The sequence below is a fragment of the Boleophthalmus pectinirostris genome, unplaced genomic scaffold, assembly GCF_026225935.1.
Source record: "Boleophthalmus pectinirostris isolate CB_2022bp ecotype Guang Dong unplaced genomic scaffold, ASM2622593v1 HiC_scaffold_4, whole genome shotgun sequence".
Classification (NCBI taxonomy): domain Eukaryota; kingdom Metazoa; phylum Chordata; class Actinopteri; order Gobiiformes; family Gobiidae; genus Boleophthalmus; species Boleophthalmus pectinirostris.
In genome coordinates, this window is record NW_026571353.1 from 28,935,294 (window position 1) to 28,953,505 (window position 18,212).

Genomic DNA, 18,212 nt, shown 5'->3' on the forward strand with positions numbered 1-18,212 from the left:
AATACTGATGCGGAGTCACATATGAGGACATTTATCTGTCTGTAAATTGGATTAAGTGAACAGAATGTAGAGAGCCTAAGCTTTATAACGAGGTATAACATGCACACGTGAAATATCGGCCCATATCAGCAAGCATATCGGCCGATAACCGATATGTCTCCAGGTGCCCATATTGGCCGATAATATCGGCCCGCCGATATATCGGTCGGGGCTCTAATAATAATAAATAAAAACATAAACAGACATAAGTAACCCTCTAGCCATTGTGTTTCAAATAGGAAATGAGCATGGGGGTGCTTCCAGCTCCACTGACTCTAGCTCCAATTCATTTTGTATTGAAACACTGTCACCCCTCTCTGTAACTGCTTTTATGACACTCATCATTTTGGTCTTAAAATGTTCACATTAACCCACTCGACATGATCCTAGTGTTTTTATTTTGCTATTTTGTTCGTAAAATGAATTTCTATGCTTAATAAGCAGCTTGGCTCCATATTCACACTATAGGTCCCTTAGTCCACTTCTTTATACTGGTATAGGCTGGCTGAACCAAGCACACATTATTTCTATAAATGTTTGTGTTTTGGCCATAGACACAGTAATTATAAAATGGTTGGATATGCCCTACATACAGTTGGCTCTGTGAGTGTGTGCTTGTACATGTGTGTGTGTGTGTGTGCTTGTACGTGTGTGTGTGTGTGTGTACCTCTGGTGGGTGAAGAGAGTAGTTTATTGGGAGTCGATCCAAAACAATGGGCAAACAAAACTGACCCGCCTGCAGCCGATCGCTATGCAACATGGGAAGCCACTGAAATGCATAAAAAAAAACATTTCATTTCTCATTTCAAAATACAAAATACATATTAATATTATACTGTATTGCATTGCACTGCTTTATGGAAGTATTTAAAAGTATTTAAAGTTCCTATATTACACAAAAATTTACTCTTGTGTGAAAATGTTGTTACCTCATCAAAAACATTCCTGGAGTTGTGTTTTGTTTCACATGTTTGAGTAACCCTGCATTATTAAACTGTCTATATCTCCATAACTCAAAATGCTCCTTTCCACCTTGTGTTGTCATGAAGCGGTAGTTTTCAACAGCTACTTTTTACCTTTTGTTCAGTAGAGATTGGCATTTCTAGTGCTGAAATCATTCTAATGATTCTAGTGAAGGTGTATGGAGTTTAAAAACATTGTGGAACTCTTCCTGTATTACCACAAGACATCAAAAGGTGGAAAAGTATTTTCTCCCCCTGAATGTGCAAGGCTTGTGAGTTAAACATGTGTGAATGGAACAAAACCCAACTCCAGGTCTGTTTTTAACGGGAAACAACATTATAACATCGATCAGAAAATAGAGTAATGCAAGTCCTTTAAAATAGAGTAGTAGAAGTCGTACGGAGTATCCGATGAGAGTCTCACAGCTCCCGCTCTGGTTCTGCTTCTGTTGGCAGCTGATGTGGTAGAAAGTGAACAGCAGGTGATGTCTCTCTGTGAGGCGAGCGGGCAACGCTATTTTTACCTCCTCATAGAAGTCTGGGGACCTGAGCAAAAATACAGAACACAGTATTTTAAGACAAAAAGAATAACATGGAATTTTAAAGATCCTATATTACACAAAACTGACTCTTGCCATGTTAAAATGTGAAAACCTGAAGTTGTGTTTTGTTTCATTCACACACATTTGATCAACTCATTATTATTAGTGTGTCTACATCTCTAAAACTGCTTTGTTCCACCTTGTGATGTCATGAAGTGGTACGTTTTAAGGTTAACAGCGACCTGTGCTATGTTTTGTTCAGAAGAAATTTGCAATTCCAGAGCTGAAATGATCTAAATGAAACAAGTGACGGTGTATGGAGTTTAAAAACACAGTGGAGCACTTCCTGTATTAGCACATGACATCACAAGGTGGAACAGAGTGTTTTCTGTTTGAGAGAAGAACTAATATGCCTAAATATGGAGGATTTATGTGTTAAATGTGTGTGAATGAAACAAAACACAACTCGACAACACAAATAAGTTCACTTGCCTAGTTGGACTTGAGCCCAGTTTAGCCCTGATGTAGACTTGGTTTGGTCCTGCTCTAGTCCTGGGTTAGTCCAGGTCTAGTCCTAGTCCAATATTGGTTAAGTTCCTGTTTGGTTCCAATTTTGCTGTGTAGTATGCAAGTGTGAATGCAGCAAAAAATATAAGATACTTATTTATATTTTTGCTTTTTGTTATTATAATCTCACATGACGGCCTATACATAAGTTTATACATAACTATTACTGTTTTCTATGTACACAGGGATTATTACATTTGTGGGAGATACAGGACGCTTTAATTTACTAGTCAAACAAGTCAAACGAGTCAGATATTTAAACTTAACAGAGACCAAACAAAGACCAAAACAAGGACAACTGTGAATAAAATACAACCTTTTTTTCTTTTTTTTTTACAACTACATTTAAATCAAATAGAGAACTTTTTTTTTTGCAGTGTTGCTTATTTTACATTGAATTTATTTTATTTATTGTATTTATTTGGACAGACCATGTTGCCTATACTCTGTCACAGTCAAATCCTGTACGATGTGGATGGTTGAAAAACAAAGGACATTCTAAGTAAGTTTAAGAAAATTGCCAAGTCAATCCAGTGTCAGTGTAGTTTTGCGACTAAATTGGAAGATTAAATTGGGGATTACATTTTAATAACAGACAAGCTGGACATATCCGAGAGTTAGACAAAAGATTTAAATTAAATGTCTCAAAGAGGTTGGTGTTAGTATGGCTTATTTGCTTCAAAATGTCAATTTATACACAAGCAATTATATGGAGCTTGCCTGTGCTGACACTGAGCTACTGAGTCCAAATTTCCCTTGTGGATCAATAAAGTTCGTCTAAGTCTAAGTCTAAGTTCAGACAGCAGGGCTTAATGCTCAGTTCGGAAGTTTTAGAGAAATCAGATTTTTTTGCAAGGTAATTCACATTTCCAATTAAATGAGACTTGTATGTGATCTCCAGTGTGAACTTTAAATGCCCCAAAAATGTCCTGCATGTGCATTAGAGGACACGTCACACAAAGCAAGTGAGCTCAGTGTTTACGGAAGTAGAGTAGTGGGCTTGTCTCCCAAAATATGATCCAGTTCTTCATAAAATGGACAGGTTACACGTCCACAGCCACTTCGTTTGTTTGAGTCTGTAGCCTCCTTGTATTTGGCTCGTAGGCTTTCTATTTTTTGTTGACATTGGAGCCAGGACGGCCTGTAGCTGCACTCGGCCATTTCTTTGGCAATCATTTCAAAAAACGCCCCGTTCCGGCAAGAGTTTAGTACAGTGACCCCTCCTTCCTCAAATATGAATAAACTCGCTAACCTCGCTTTCCCTCCACTGACAAGACTCTGGCGTGTAGGTCGGATGAATGTGACCTGGCCGTTCAGACTGAAGTTGCATGTCAAAAGATCGGCTATATCTAAGTGGCCTGGGTCGCAATTGAAAAAATCCGATCTGTGTCATTCAGACTGTCATTAAAAGATCAGATACAGGTCGCATAGGGGCGAAAAAAATTCGGATTCGGGGCACTTCAGGCTGCAGTCTGAACGTTGCCTAAGTCTAATATTTTTTTGTCAGTATTACAAAACACTTACTTGTTATGGTAGGTCACTGGTGTGTAGACTTCCCGGACAAACTCAGGACCACTTGACTTTCCAAAAATTACCTGAAACCAACAAAAGCTGTTTAATATTTCGAGGTTTTTGTACATCAACTAAAGATTTTATAGTTTGTACATACCGGCATAGAGCAGGTTGGGTCCTCTCCACTCATGAACTGAATTTTAATGGTGATGTTTCTGGCTGATGTTAATCTGTTCACAAAGTTTAGCCGCTGAGGATACACAAACAGCAGATTCCTATAGAGAGAAACAGAAATATATGAAAACTACTTTACACTGCTATGATGAATATGTAAAATGTCAAAATGTTAATGCTGCAGTCGACTAAAGAAATTCTTGGTCGACTAAAGACAGGTCCTACTGACCTGAAGTAAAAAGGGGGTGTGGCAAAAGCTCTCAAAACTATTACATATCTTTATTACATATCTTTATGTATCTGACCCAAACTGCACTCACAAGACTACAACGAAAACAGCTAATTATGCAGAAAAAGTACTAGGAAACAATGTATTTATACTGTTTAAACTTATAAATCATGAGTTTAATCTGCCTTTTTACAACTAAACACCAAAAAATACAAAATCAGTTAAGTCATTCACTCAGTAACTTCTCTTTTTCACTGCTGTCCCATATATATACCTAATCGACTAATATGTTTAGATTCTAATATGAATTTTGGTGACTGAGACACCATCGACCGATTAATTGGTCGAACAACTAAAGGACGACAGCCCTACAGAACATGTGTAATTCTGAGGAAATTAAGACAATAACAGAGCCTTAAAACTTGATGAAAATTGAAACTATAATAACTTTCACCACAAGCAGCCCTCATTTTGAACACAGTGGCATGAATTAAATTTACTGTATCATGCACAAATATACAAGGTTTATGGGACAAATGTGGAAATTATAAATATTTTCTCAAAAGGTGCAGCACAATACAGTTATTATATTTTATATCTGTGCTTCAAAAGCAGTATAATGAGTGTATGGATCATTACAGTAACAAACATTACTTTATATTGAACTTAACAGGTGAAGCGCTTCATCAGAATATAGGGTACTTCCACTTTTAGACACTAGATGGCACCATTGCTACATTTATTTGTTCAATAGATGCACAGCCAAGCAAAACAAAGTACCTGAATACTTAATGACATTATTTACAACACTTTAACTGTTATGAAAATACAAGGTGAAATACCATAGATTCCACTAAAGATGATATCAGGCTGAGATTACAACATTTGGACATGTTTATATGTGTCACTAATGATTATTAAAAAACAAAATATTATAGACTGAATGACAGAATTAAATGACAAAGGGAATATTTTTGACCTGATGCTTTAATACTTTTATATGGATAATTTTTCACCAAGAGGAATTATTAAAAAAAAAAAAAAATAGACCCAGGTCTATTATGGTTAATGAAATGTTTGCATTTACTGAGTATTGTTAAATGGTATCTCTGCTGTACACAATAATACACACTACTGGTACAAAAAAAGTTTGTATCAGAACATGAGTGTTATTTTCACCTACTTTCATCTTCCTGTTAAATGCAACACTTATTCCAAAAATATATGACTTTGTTTTAAATTGTAAGAGTGTTAAATAGTTCCAAATGAATGACACAATTCACTGACTTTGGACAAAAAAAGTATTTCATTCATTTTAACAGTTTTATGGTCCTCTTATTTTTTATGTACTGTTCTTATTTTGATATTAATTTAATTTATAATAAAATATCAATGCGCATACATTGTGGCACGTATGAAAAAAATAAATAAAACACTATGTAACTTCTGGATGTTAGATAATGTGGCATTCACTTCATCTATCTTGCATTCATTCAATCATGGGTGTTTTTATTGCTCAAAAATACATGGACAGACCTTCACACTCTGAGCAGGCTTGCCTCTGCACAGATCTGACGTGTAACTTAGCCTGGTGGTGCCCTCTGTTGTCTCCAAGGAGAAGTTTAATGCCAAACCATCTAACACTCTAAGCAAAGCAATGACATCTCCATGGAGACAAGCAGTGCTCTTTTAATAAATTACAAAAAAAAAAAGAAACAGCTTTGTGGTGCTAGATAATAATTAACGCTACAAAGGCCCTGAAGGTTCGGTTAATATTATAAACCAGGAGTTGTTCAAGTATAAAAATATACAAAAATAACTATAGAAAGCCCTAGTTTCCACACTTGACGATTACAAACCTGCACTGAACAAAAAAAAGCTTAAAAATAGATTCTACAATAGCGATGACGCAACAAACCTCTTGAGCAATGTTTTTGAGCTTGTTTTCGTAGCTCATTCCTCAAGTGACATGGCCTGAGCACAAACCTGTTCACACACTTAGTCGTGCTTTTGTTACTTAAAAACTATTTGCATTTCATTCTGTTCAAATATACGTATTACATAACGCAAAAATGTTTAAGATAGGAACGGTTTAATCTATCGCCATGTAGTAGAAATATTCAGGCAGCAGAGAGAGTTAAACTGCATTATGTTATGTATTATATTACCGTATTTTCCGCACTATAGGGCGCTCTGGATTATAAGGCGCACTGTCATTGAATGGTCTATTTTTGAACTTTTTTCACAAATAAACCGCACCGGACTTTAAATGAAACACAACAGTTGGATGGGTCAGTGGGACTTTGTTTGGCGCGTTCACGGTGACTCTGGGATTTGTTCAGTTGTGGCGTGTAGGGAGGGTGCTGTCTGGGACCGCTGGATTGTCGGCGTGTTCGCAGTGACTCAGTTGTTTAGTTGTGTCTAGAAGTGGCACATTGCACTCGCTTTTTTGGTTTGTTCCTCCGTTCCGTTCCTCGTCGGTGGCGTGGAGTGATGAGTGTGGCTGTGGGTGTTTTTCGCTGTGCGGTCGCTGTCTGCTCTGTGTATGTTTGCATGAGCTGCAGGTGGTGCAGCTTTGTAGTTTACTGAAGTCGTGCTGGGACACCCGAGTGGATTCGTGTATAGGTCGTTTTTTGATGGGGTTGGAGGCTTATGAGTGCGTATGGTGCGGAAAATACAGTAAACTACACTATAACATTGTTAAAATAATTATATCTTCAATTTTTATTGCCTTGTTTTATAATTTGACTTCCTGGTTGGACACAGGCAGCAGATGTGGCATGTTAACAAGGGCCAAGAATTGTTTTCATTGCACAGTGGCTCCTAGACTAATAAAAAATAAAGATCAAAACCTGTGTTACATGTCAATTAAAAATGCGTTATGAATTAGTCTGTGTTTATTCTACAGTGGCATTTACAACATGCATACCAGACATTACAAATAGTTGATAACATTCCAATACTAAGATTACTATCTACCAGAAAGTTCATAGGTCTACTGCACCTTATTGCATTTTGAAGTTTTTTATAATGGCTTTAGAACAATCAAACCATTATATTTTGTTCAAATCATGTCATTCAAAGCATTCAAGTCACTAACCTGTAAATGCTATGGGGGACGTAGACTTCGCTGGACGGGAACTCCAGCACCTCTTTCACGGGTCTTATGGTTTTCTCGGACGCTGGGATCAGAGGGATGAGCTCTGTGGACAAACAGGCCTGAGGAGTGTCGTGGAGAGGGGACATGTCCAGTCGGATGTTGCCTAAAATAAACAAGGTCATTTAGATCAGTGAAAGGTAGTAGAGGATTTTTCTTTAAGTGGCATTTTTTATGAAAATTCCTTGTTGTAAAGCGCTTTGAGTGCTTTGAAGGTGGAAAAGCGCTATAGAAAAATGTGACCATTTACCATTTACCAAAGAAATGTAAATGAACAGCTTTGTGGTCAAAAGAATAAAAACACTGCCTCCAGCGTCTCCAGAGTTTAGGTGTTCAGTCCGACTTTAAATTATCATATGATTATCATTTATGTGTGAGATATGGAAAAGTGTTCAAATTAACTATTAATTCTACTGACAATTTAATAGTTGTTTGTGTTTTAAGAAGTAAATATTGAGTATTTCGGTTCTGAATTCAATTCCAATCAGAAAGCAGAATGAACTCCTCACATAGGGTCAAAATGAGAAGGCTGAGTGCTGTCTGCATCTCAGGGCCTGTTTACACGAGAAAGTGCCTTTCGTTTAGAAAGTGCTGGTGTTTTTGGGGCTTAAAAACGCAAAAATCTGATTCCACCCTCCAGAGTGGAAAAGTTGAAGAAGCTCCGCCGTAGCGTTTTTGTCTACACTGCCCAAACTCTGGTCAGATCTGCTCACGCTGCATACGCGTTTACGTCACATACATCACCACCTAGTGTCACCATCTAGCCGCCTGGCCTGCATACCCAATCGAATTCTACACACTTTTGCGTCACCGTATGCACACAGATTTCCTCCTGAAAACACTCGTCTAAACACATAATAAAAAGTGAAGACGTGACTCCACTTTTGCGTCTTCTGTTCAGACCGTCATTATATAAACATAGCCTCATTATAAATCGTTTTCTTGTCCAAGTATCAATGCTTTTCCAAACCAAACCAGACTAAGTTATAGGTCAGATCTGTGGAGAGGAAAGCCTGCTTTCTTTTTTTTTTTTTTTTTTTTTTTAGGTATTTTGAGCTATAAATCCACCTGTAATTGAATAAATGAAAAGGCTGCTTGTTGTCTGCATCTAATTATAAAGAGTTTTCTTGTCCAAGTATCAGGATGTGTGCAGTTAGCATGCTAGTTGTTGACTGAGGAATATCCTTGGTGCACTGCAAACTATTTAAAATGAACCACTTCTGTTTTTCACGTTTTAAGACAGTCAAATTCAAGTACAGGGCTCTCTCTGTTATGTCCTCAGTATGTGACATCCCAGACTAAACTGCAGTTCATGAACCAGCAGGAGTGCACGTTACTGCTATTATCTTTTATTCATCAGATTACTGTAACAGGGTATCCCCAGGTTTGACTACCCCAAATTTAAGACTTTTTAAAGACCTTTTAAAGATCACTTAAATGAAAATTTAGACCAACATCACACCCATTATGTGGGCGAAAAACACCAGATCCAATTCTAACGACCAAACAACTACCGGTATTATATCTAAAATCTAAAAGCCTACACGTCCCCATGATCCATCCAACGTCTTCCTCCATTCTACTGATTGTTTACTCATTGCCGCCGGCGCCAGAAACCAAAGTATTGTTTGCACATACTCCAAATTAGATGTTCATGATTTCACGTTGTTTTTTTTATCTCCATTTAACGTTGCACTGCAGCCCGGTGGCATATACAGAAAAATAGGCTAATGAAACTTAAGACCTTTGTGAAAAAAATAAGACTTGGACAACATAATTTAAGACTTTTAAGGCCTTAACTTAAAAACATGCAATTTAAGACCCTATTAAAGACTTTTAAGATCCCTGTACACTCTGTATAGTGAAGCAAATAAGATATGCAACCTGGAATTGTCTTTATTCTTCGTTGTGGAGTGGACGTCTTTTTAATATCGGAAAGGAACTTCAGCAAGTCCTCATCACTCAAGCGATCACCCTCCTGACAAAAAAAAAACATAAATGAAAATGTGTAAAATTTAAACATGACTGAGATGAGTCTTTAAAGTCTTGTGGGTTGAATTCTTACTTGTTTGAAGATGGTGCTGATGGTGATGGTTGCACATTTGAAGGAAGAAATATTACACAACTGATCCTCGAAAGTGCTGTAGCGCTCAGAGTTTCTTCTGGGGAGTTGAATCCGCCGGTCTATACTGCTGGATTTACCTGGAAATACATGAAATCCAAAAGCAGTTCAAACTAAAGTAAACAGATTGATACTACTTGAGAACTCCCTGCGTAAAATCACAATTTATACACCTTAAAACTTAGAAACAATGGAAATTAGCCTTGGCTATTATAGTTTGTTAGAAGTCTAATGTCCAAGCTTGTCCCTATTAAATGAATGAATGAAAAATAAATAAAATAAAATACTACATGAAATTAATTAAATACCAAAAGAATCTGACTGCTTTTATTATATTGTCTTAATGGGATTTCTTGAACATTATGATTTAATTTTATTGTTCTAGATATTAACTGACACCAAAAAAAATACACACACCAAAAAATAATGAGTCAGTATTATAAACCAGGTATAATTTTTTTAACGGTGCATCGTGTAACTTTCAGGTGGAGCTTCTCTCTATGTACAAGATTAGTCCTGGTTTTGTCCTGGTTTTGTCCTGTTTTAGTCCTGGTTTAGTCCTGGTTTAGTCCTGGTTTAGTCCTGGTTTAGTCCTGGTTTAGACCTGGTTTAGACCTGGTTTAGTCCTGGTTTAGACCTGGTTTCGACCTGGTTTCGACCCGGTTTCGACCCGGTTTCGACCCGGTTTCGACCTGGTTTGGTCCTGGTTTCAACCTGGTTTAGTCATGGTTTAGACCTGGTTTAGACCTAGTTTCGACCCGGTTTGGTCCTGGTTTAGTCCTGGTTTCGACCTGGTTTCGACTTGGTTTAGTCCTGGTTTAGACCTGGTTCAGTTCTGGTTTAGACCTGGTTTAGACCCTGTTTGGTCCTGGTTTCGACCTGGTTTCAACCTGGTTTAGTCCTGGTTTAGGCCTGGTTTAGACCTGGTTTAGACCTGGTTTCGACCCGGTTTAGACCCGGTTTAGACCTGGTTTGGTCCTGGTTTCAACCTGGTTTAGTCATGGTTTAGACCTGGTTTAGACCTAGTTTCGACCCGGTTTGGTCCTGGTTTAGTCCTGGTTTAGTCCTGGTTTCGACCTGGTTTCGACTTGGTTTAGTCCTGGTTTAGACCTAGTTCAGTTCTGGTTTAGACCTGGTTTAGACCTGGTTTAGACCCTGTTTGGTCCTGGTTTCGACCTGGTTTCGACCTGGTTTTGAGTCCTGGTTTAGTCCTGGTTTAGACCTGGTTTAGACTTGGTTCAGTTCTGGTTTAGACCTGGTTTAGACTTGGTTCAGTTTTGGTTTAGACCTGGTTTAGACCCGGTTTGGTCCTGGTTTCGACCTGGTTTCGACCTGGTTTAGTTCTGGTTTAGACCTGGTTTAGATGTGGTTTAGTCATGGTTTAGACCTGGTTTGGACTTGGTTCAGTTCTGGTTTGGACCTGGTTTACACCTGGTTTAGTTCTGGTTTAGATGTGGTTTAGTCATGGTTTAGACCTGGTTTGGACCAGGTTTAGACCCGGTTTGGTCCTGGTTTAGACCTGGTTTAGTTCTGGTGCACATGTGTTGTAGCTTTATCTTATCTTTATCTTATTTCATCTTAAATAATCCCCACTACACCACTGCCTATAAACTACACAATACGAGTAAATCAATGTTCCCTGGTGTAACTTTACTGAAACACTTGCCTCCTCTTAAGCTGTCCGAGTCAGTAGTGTCCATTGAAGCTGTTGCCGTGGAAATGACCTCCATGATGTTGACGGTCGCCCACGCGAAGGGCATACGATAACGCCCCAGTCTGTAGCAGAAGGTCTCCGCCTGACCCCGCAGCTTATCCAGTTTGTCCTTATTCTGATACACAGGGATAACAGAAATATCAATGATGCATGATGTAGATAGAGAGAGAGAGAGAGAGCAAGAGAATATACAATAGAGAGAGAATATGATGTAATTTCAGCTTTGTTTATTTAAGTTGATAAGACGGCAATGACCTTTGTGCCAGTTTTTGTTTCATGTAATAATTTGTAACATCAAAACCTACCAATATATTTTACTATAAGGGCGTAGGTTTGGTCTCACGCCCCCCAAATGATTTATGAATTCTTTCCAAAAACACACAGTCTGGGCAGGTCCAAAAAATAAGGGAGAGGTGGTTTCATTTTTCAGTTTGTGTCCATTGCCCTTTTAACATGATTCTTCACTTGATAACAGCGAAGCAGAAGTTTGTAGCAGATTTCTCTTTGCTTGTTGATGATGAGATATTTGTGAGGTCATGCCCAAACATTTTTCCATGGAATATTGTCAATAGAGTCCGGCTGTTCACAGTGCATGAGTTGGGCTCCGTTGGGAGGTGCACTTGTGGTGATAGTCTCTCTTTTTCTGCAGCGACTCATTATAAGACAAGTTTAACTGAAGATGAAGTCAAGTGAGTTTCTTTTGCAAAGTTTTTCAAAGCTTGGCGCAATCGTCTTCACTCACGCCTGCTCAAAGCCGCCATCTTCAGGTGCTGGCCCTGTCCTGCCGCTTCCCCAGTTTAGGCTCCTGGCTCCACTAATGACATCACTCTGTTACAGCCAGTGAAATAGCGGCAGGAGTAACCCTGTCTTCATATCACTGAATACATCTCAGAATGACTCATAAACAAGATGTGAACTAAAACGTGTTAAATTAATACTACTGAGTTTGGAAAAAATATCTGAATAAATTTTTTTATTTTTTGTTTACTAAAATAAAACGGTAGGAACTATTTTGTCTTCCCCAAATATTGGTTGTGACATGTCCCCACTGTTCCTATGCAAACCTACGCCCTTGATTTACTATAGATCTAAGTTCAATCAAAATGATAACACTGGGAATATCAAAGTTACAGTGTAAAAAGTAGCTAAAAAGACAGAATAATGCATAATACTGGACCTTTAAAATTGTGTCAGTGCTAATTTAACACACATACCTTCCCTGACTCAGTTTCTCTCAGGGTCAAGTAAGGGTCGGCGCATTCTGCAATCTCCCCCTGCTGCAGCACCTTTTCAAGCTGTAACAAACAAATACAAGTTTTAAACCAGATTTAAACAGTTTATTTGTAAAGCCAAATCATCACAAAACAAAAAAATATTCTAGAGTAAAAAGGTTGATTAAAGGGACTGTACCCACTTTTTGTTATGTAATTAAGTCAAATCTGTTTTGTTCTAGTACAGATGTTTTATAAAAGCAGCTCTTGAGGTAAAAATGAGACTGTTGTGTGCTGCCTGGATCTGATTATAAGGCATTTTATAATAACACTGGTGCACTGTTAGCATGCTAGTTGTTGTGAAAGATCTGTGAAAGTTGTGAAAAGCTCTTATAAACTCATCGTGGTTAATAATTACAATATAGAATATAGTTTAAAATTTAACTAGCTCTTTTTTTTTATGTTTTTAAGACAGTAAAAATCTGGAACAGAATTGTACATACCTTTATGACCAGGTAGATGTCGGGGGAAGGGTAGGTGATGGAGAAGATGGCAGAACGGGCCAGAGTGGAGTGATCCACGTGAGGGGTGTGAACTTTCAGGAAGTTTTTAAACTGATCGCAATTCAAGTCACAGTAGAAGTTCTCAGATATCTGCAGAAAAAAACAGACATGACAAAATAAATGATTATGGATAAGTGTGATTTTTGAATAGGGTGTCACAAAAAGTCTGAAAACAAGAAAAAAATTAATTGTAGAACAGAAACATTTCATTAGGTATTCAGATCAGATGTATTTGTATCAGATAACTATAGTTCAGATATTAGCCTGCCACTAAAAACAGTCTTACCCACTCCACAAAACACTCAAGGCAAAACAATTATAACGCTAGATTGTCGATGTGATTGTCTGTGTTGATAGAATAATTTTAGAAGTAAAACCAACCTTGCTTTTGAAGGATTTATATCTGAGCAGCAGCAGCGGGTTGTACTTCCTGATAGAAAGCTTGGCAGCGGCGGACTGATATATGAGAAAATAGTCCCTCAAGATGCAATGATTCATGTGGTGCAAGGTTAGTTTTATTTCAAACAGTATTCTATCGACACAGACATTTACATCGACAGTCTGGTGTAATAATAGTTTTGCTTCGGGTGTTTTGTGGAGTGGGTAAGACTGTTTTTAGTGGCAGGCTAACTATGGCCATTGACATGCACTAGCCTAGCACCAGTGACCTCTGCAAATACAAAGACTGGATCGAATATTTAAAAAAGCGTCTCCACACGTCTCCAACACTCTGGCTCACTAGGAAATTAGGTCCTATGTCAAAAATTCTGAACTGTCCCTTTAAATTTTACAAATGATTCTAGTGTTGAGGAAAGAATTCAGCGTAAATATGCAGGATTTGTGTGTTAAACAAGTGTGAAGGAAACAAAACACAACTCCAGGACTGTTTGTGATAAAGAAACAACATTATAACAGAAAGTAAAATGTAATGTGGGCCCTTTCATAGCACTACTGCCTGCTGGTGTCTACATTGCATTAGTCTATCAACAACAGTATTAATGTATGAGCTATGCATTTCCTACCATGACATAAGAGACGACTAGTGCAGTATTCGTCCCATATGCCTCTGGCTCGTGTCATGTGATCTCTCTCTCAGTTAAAATCCATTAAGCTCTCTCTGTCATCGTGTTATCCAACTCCACAGACCACAGTACAACACTCAACTGAGCTGGTTCAATATGTTAACTGGAATCCACCAAGCCACGAACTGTCATCATGTTACAGCCTATGAACCTAAGTTATTTTTATCAACTAATATATTGTGGCATAGTTTGATTCAACGTGATATTAAAATTAAACGAAAACACAAAAAGTACTAAAGAAAAAAACACATATTTAGGTCAAAACAGCTGTTTGTATCCAAGATGCAATAGGAAACTGCTCTTCATCTTGGTAATTGCTGCAAGAAAAAAATCTTAGCTATTAAAATATCAGACAACAGCTCAGCCTAGAAAAACAGTATCCAGACAGATTTTCATGAAAATTTCAAAAAGAGTCATGAATACATTGATGACTCTTCTTTCTGCTCCTTTTCATTCATTTCTTGTATGTTTGATGTTGTGACACTGGTAAATGTCTTTTTATACTTTATGAATGACGTAAACAAACAAACAAGTAAAATAATAAATAAAAATTAATTATAACAATATTGTCCCCAATTTTCAGAGTTGGTTGACTGATTAATACTAGTTTAAAGGGCCAATATTACTCTATTTTCTGATCTTTGTTATAATTTTCTCATCAAAAACAGACCTGGAGGAGCGTTTTGTTTCATTCACACATGTTTAACACAAAAAAACATGCATATTTAGGCTGTTAAAACTGCCTAAACACTCTGAAAACACTCTGTCCCACCTTGTGATGTGGTAATACACTGTGTTTTTAAACTCCATACAACTTCACTAAAATTATTTGGATAATTTCTGCCCTGGAATCGCCAATATCACCTGAACAAAAGGTAAACAGTAGCTACAGTAACATGAAAACACTTCATGAGTATTTTGAGCTTTGGAGATGTAGACAAACTAATTATAAAGGGCTACTCAAGCATGCGTGAATGATAGGGGTGTAATGGTACATGTGTTTGCGCCAAACCGTTTCGATACGGATCGTTCGGTTCAGTGCGCAGCTGTGCTCGAGTGAATTTGCGCAATTTGTGTGTGTTAACACTCTGCCACTACATGTGAAGCTACACGGAAGGCTCGGCTCTTTGGTTTTCACGAGGGAACTCATCTGTGATTCGAGTGGCAGTGTTTCCCGCAGCGCTTTATAGTTAGGGCGGCTGCCTTGACAACAATTGCCCCCCGCCTTGACTACGTCCCTCCGAACCACGTGAAACCTCGCAAAACTTCGGTCATCTCGCTACGGTTCTCACTCTCACCTTTTATCCGCCTCCCCCGCAAGTTGGGTTTTCTGGCAAAAAATATGAAGATTGAGTAAAACTTCATCCTGGAACTGTTAGTGCTGCGCACTTTACTTTTTGAAAAGTTTTGTTTGCTGTTTGCATTATTTTATTTTTCCGATTGTACAATGTTAAAGCAAATTGTTGGTTTAATAAACACACAAATAAACAATAAACAAATGCTTTTACATTTTGTTCCCATACTGTATCGAAATGAACCGAAACGTGACCTCAAAACCGAGGTACGTACTGAAACGTGATTTTTGTGAACCGTTACCCCCCTAGTGAATGAACCAAAACACAACTTGAGGTATGTTTTTGATGAGGTAACAACATTATAACATGACTTAAAGCTCACTTAGAGACTTTAATTGTCCCTAAATATATACACTTTGTCATATATTGAAACATAAATTCTAATCACAATTAAAATGTGATTGTGCAGCCCCATTAAATCAACTTTTACTTCTTCTTTTGAAACATGATAGTGGTTATTAAAAGCCACATGTTGGGTCAGATTGTGTGTGTCTCCACTTTGGCATATGGGCTACAGAGACAAGAATAATCGCATTGCATTATGGGGAATTACAGGAACATCTGCTCCTGATTTTACAGATGTGAATTTAAAACAAACATCTATTGGTATCCTTGGAGACAGAATGAGATACAGCTCCGGGTATCTGTAGCTCGAACAAAGCTCGGGAGGATTATAATGTCTTTAAAAATGGGGGATACACAGGAAAATGGGCTAGTGTCAAATACCTTTTAGTTCCACTTTAATTAAAACTAAGTGAAAAAACAAGCTTGACAACATGACCCATAAAGACAGCGCTTTATCAGTTTCTTCAAAGCAAGAAGAAACGTCTTAAAAAACAAGGAAACAGAGGGCAAACAAATGATATTTCAATAACCTATGCCCTATATCGTGACAGTGCAAGCTAAATTTCATTATTGACTTATTGTTACTAAAAATAGAAAGGAGGATCACTGATATCCAGATAAGCCTTCTCATCACAATGCATTAGTAGTAATAGTCTTAGGATTATGTGTTAAAGCTATAGTACGTTTTTTCTACACTGGTCAAAGGTCCTATATTACGCCCTGTGAGCTCGAAGCCATGTTAGAATGTTGATATCTCCTCAAAAACATACCTGGAGTTGTGTTTTGTTTCATTCATACACGTTTGAGAAATCCTGGTTTATTAGTCTGTCTACATCTCCAAAGCTCAAAATGCTCTGTTCCACCTTGTGATGTCATGAAGTGGTAGTTTTCAGGTTAAAGTTCAAGTTAACCTGTATTTATTTATTTATTTTTTTACAACTTTATTGATCAACATTTTTAGTTTAGAACAAACACTCCAATAAACACACACAAAAAAGGACAAGGACAAGCTCACCAAAAAACATATATATATAAATCAATTAAACAAAATTAAATCAATAAGTTTAAATTCACATTCAGTATGATGTACATAATCGAAACATATGTACATAAAATAGCCAAATAATAACAACAATAAATATAAATATACCTATAAAAAATTTTAATAAAATATAACATTAAAGATCAAATAGATACTTAAAGATAAAATAGATACAAAAGCTACCTTTTAAAATAGTTCAATTGAAATTGGAAATTCCAGGGCTGAAATTATCCAAATGATTCTAGTGAAGGTGTATGGAGTTTAAAAACACAGTGGAGCACTTCCTGTATCACCACATGACATCACAAGGTGGAACAGAGTGTTTTTCTGTCTGAGAGGTTCTGATGAGGAAACAATATTATAACATAGGGCTTGTTTACACGACGTTTAAACGCTTGCGGGTAAAAACGACACAATATTTTATCGGAAGTGCCTTTCATTTAGACGGTGACAGTGTTTTTGGGGCTTAAAAACACAAAAATCCGCAACCATCCTCCAGAGTGGAAAAGCTGAATACTCTCTGCTGTAGAGTTTCCGTCTACACTGCCCAAGACGCAAAACTCTGGTCTGACCTGCTCACGTCGCGTACGCGTTTACGTCACATACATCACCACTTAGACGCCTGGCATGCATACCCAATCGAATTCCAAAAATAAAAAGTAAAAACGCTTCTGTTCAGACCATCATCATTATATAAACGTAGCCATAGATCTGAAAATGGTATAATACAGGACCTTTAATATTCCTCAGTCTCTAAAGATATACTTATTTTCAAATCCAAACCTGATTTTACTGGGAATAATCATGTTTATTTTCACAGTTACAAAAAACATTTTCCATTTTGTGAAAGCGGTTGCATTTTTGTGTTTTGTGTGTTTCAAGAACATTATTAAATCAGAAAGCAGAACCACCTCTTTTGGTTGCCAGATCTTATTAATAAAACCCACAAGGGCTCTCGACGATGAGATGAGTAAATGCAGCTTCAGTTTTGAGTGTGCTGCCAGTAAACCAGCCGGAGCATATGTCACCGCTATTAACTTTAAGCTTAAAGAAAAGTCTGCAATATCATGTTGACATTTTGAAAACTTTGTATTTTAAAGTAATGCTGTGTAACTTTCTGGAGATGGCACCGCAGAATGGAAATAGAAAGTTAAATCCATAATTTGGGACATTCTTCATGGAGATTATAACAAAAGAGTATAGAAAGAAGCAGGAAGCCCCGTTAATGGACAAATGAGAGTCAGGTTTGTGGAGATGCAAGCCCGCTCACAGTAAGGACAGATGTTTATTAGGGGTGTAATGATATCCAAGTCTCACGATACAATATCGTCGCGGTATGAACCTCACTGTAGGATATTTATTGCGATATAGTGGGAAAGCTCATGATATGGTGGGGAGGCTCACGATTAGGGATGTAACAATATCCAAATCTCTCGGTACGATATTTTCACGATATACATCTCACAGTACGATATTTATTGCGATATTTTGTGGACGCTAACAACTGTTTACTGTTTTTCCTCTCAAAATGCCTTGACAAGAGTTAACCCAAAGAACTAAGACTTAAAAGTGCTTAGAACTGTTATTTCTTCATGT

The 18,212-nt window shown here is 37.5% G+C and overlaps 1 protein-coding gene across 1 annotated transcript in view; it reads right to left on the reverse strand.

The window, feature by feature from the left end:
• The window catches only part of dock8 (dedicator of cytokinesis 8), a 176,461-nt gene that overhangs the window by 84,226 nt on the left and 74,023 nt on the right, over window positions 1–18,212 (reverse strand). Inside the window, exons 9-18 of the mRNA XM_055161427.1 lie at window positions 12,733–12,882; window positions 12,233–12,313; window positions 10,971–11,133; window positions 9,248–9,384; window positions 9,067–9,160; window positions 7,126–7,288; window positions 3,780–3,897; window positions 3,635–3,705; window positions 1,403–1,547; window positions 707–808 (exon numbers count right to left, since the gene is read on the reverse strand). Coding sequence (XP_055017402.1) covers window positions 707–808; window positions 1,403–1,547; window positions 3,635–3,705; window positions 3,780–3,897; window positions 7,126–7,288; window positions 9,067–9,160; window positions 9,248–9,384; window positions 10,971–11,133; window positions 12,233–12,313; window positions 12,733–12,882 — 1,224 coding nt within the window. The remainder of the gene's footprint in view (window positions 1–706; window positions 809–1,402; window positions 1,548–3,634; window positions 3,706–3,779; window positions 3,898–7,125; window positions 7,289–9,066; window positions 9,161–9,247; window positions 9,385–10,970; window positions 11,134–12,232; window positions 12,314–12,732; window positions 12,883–18,212) is intronic.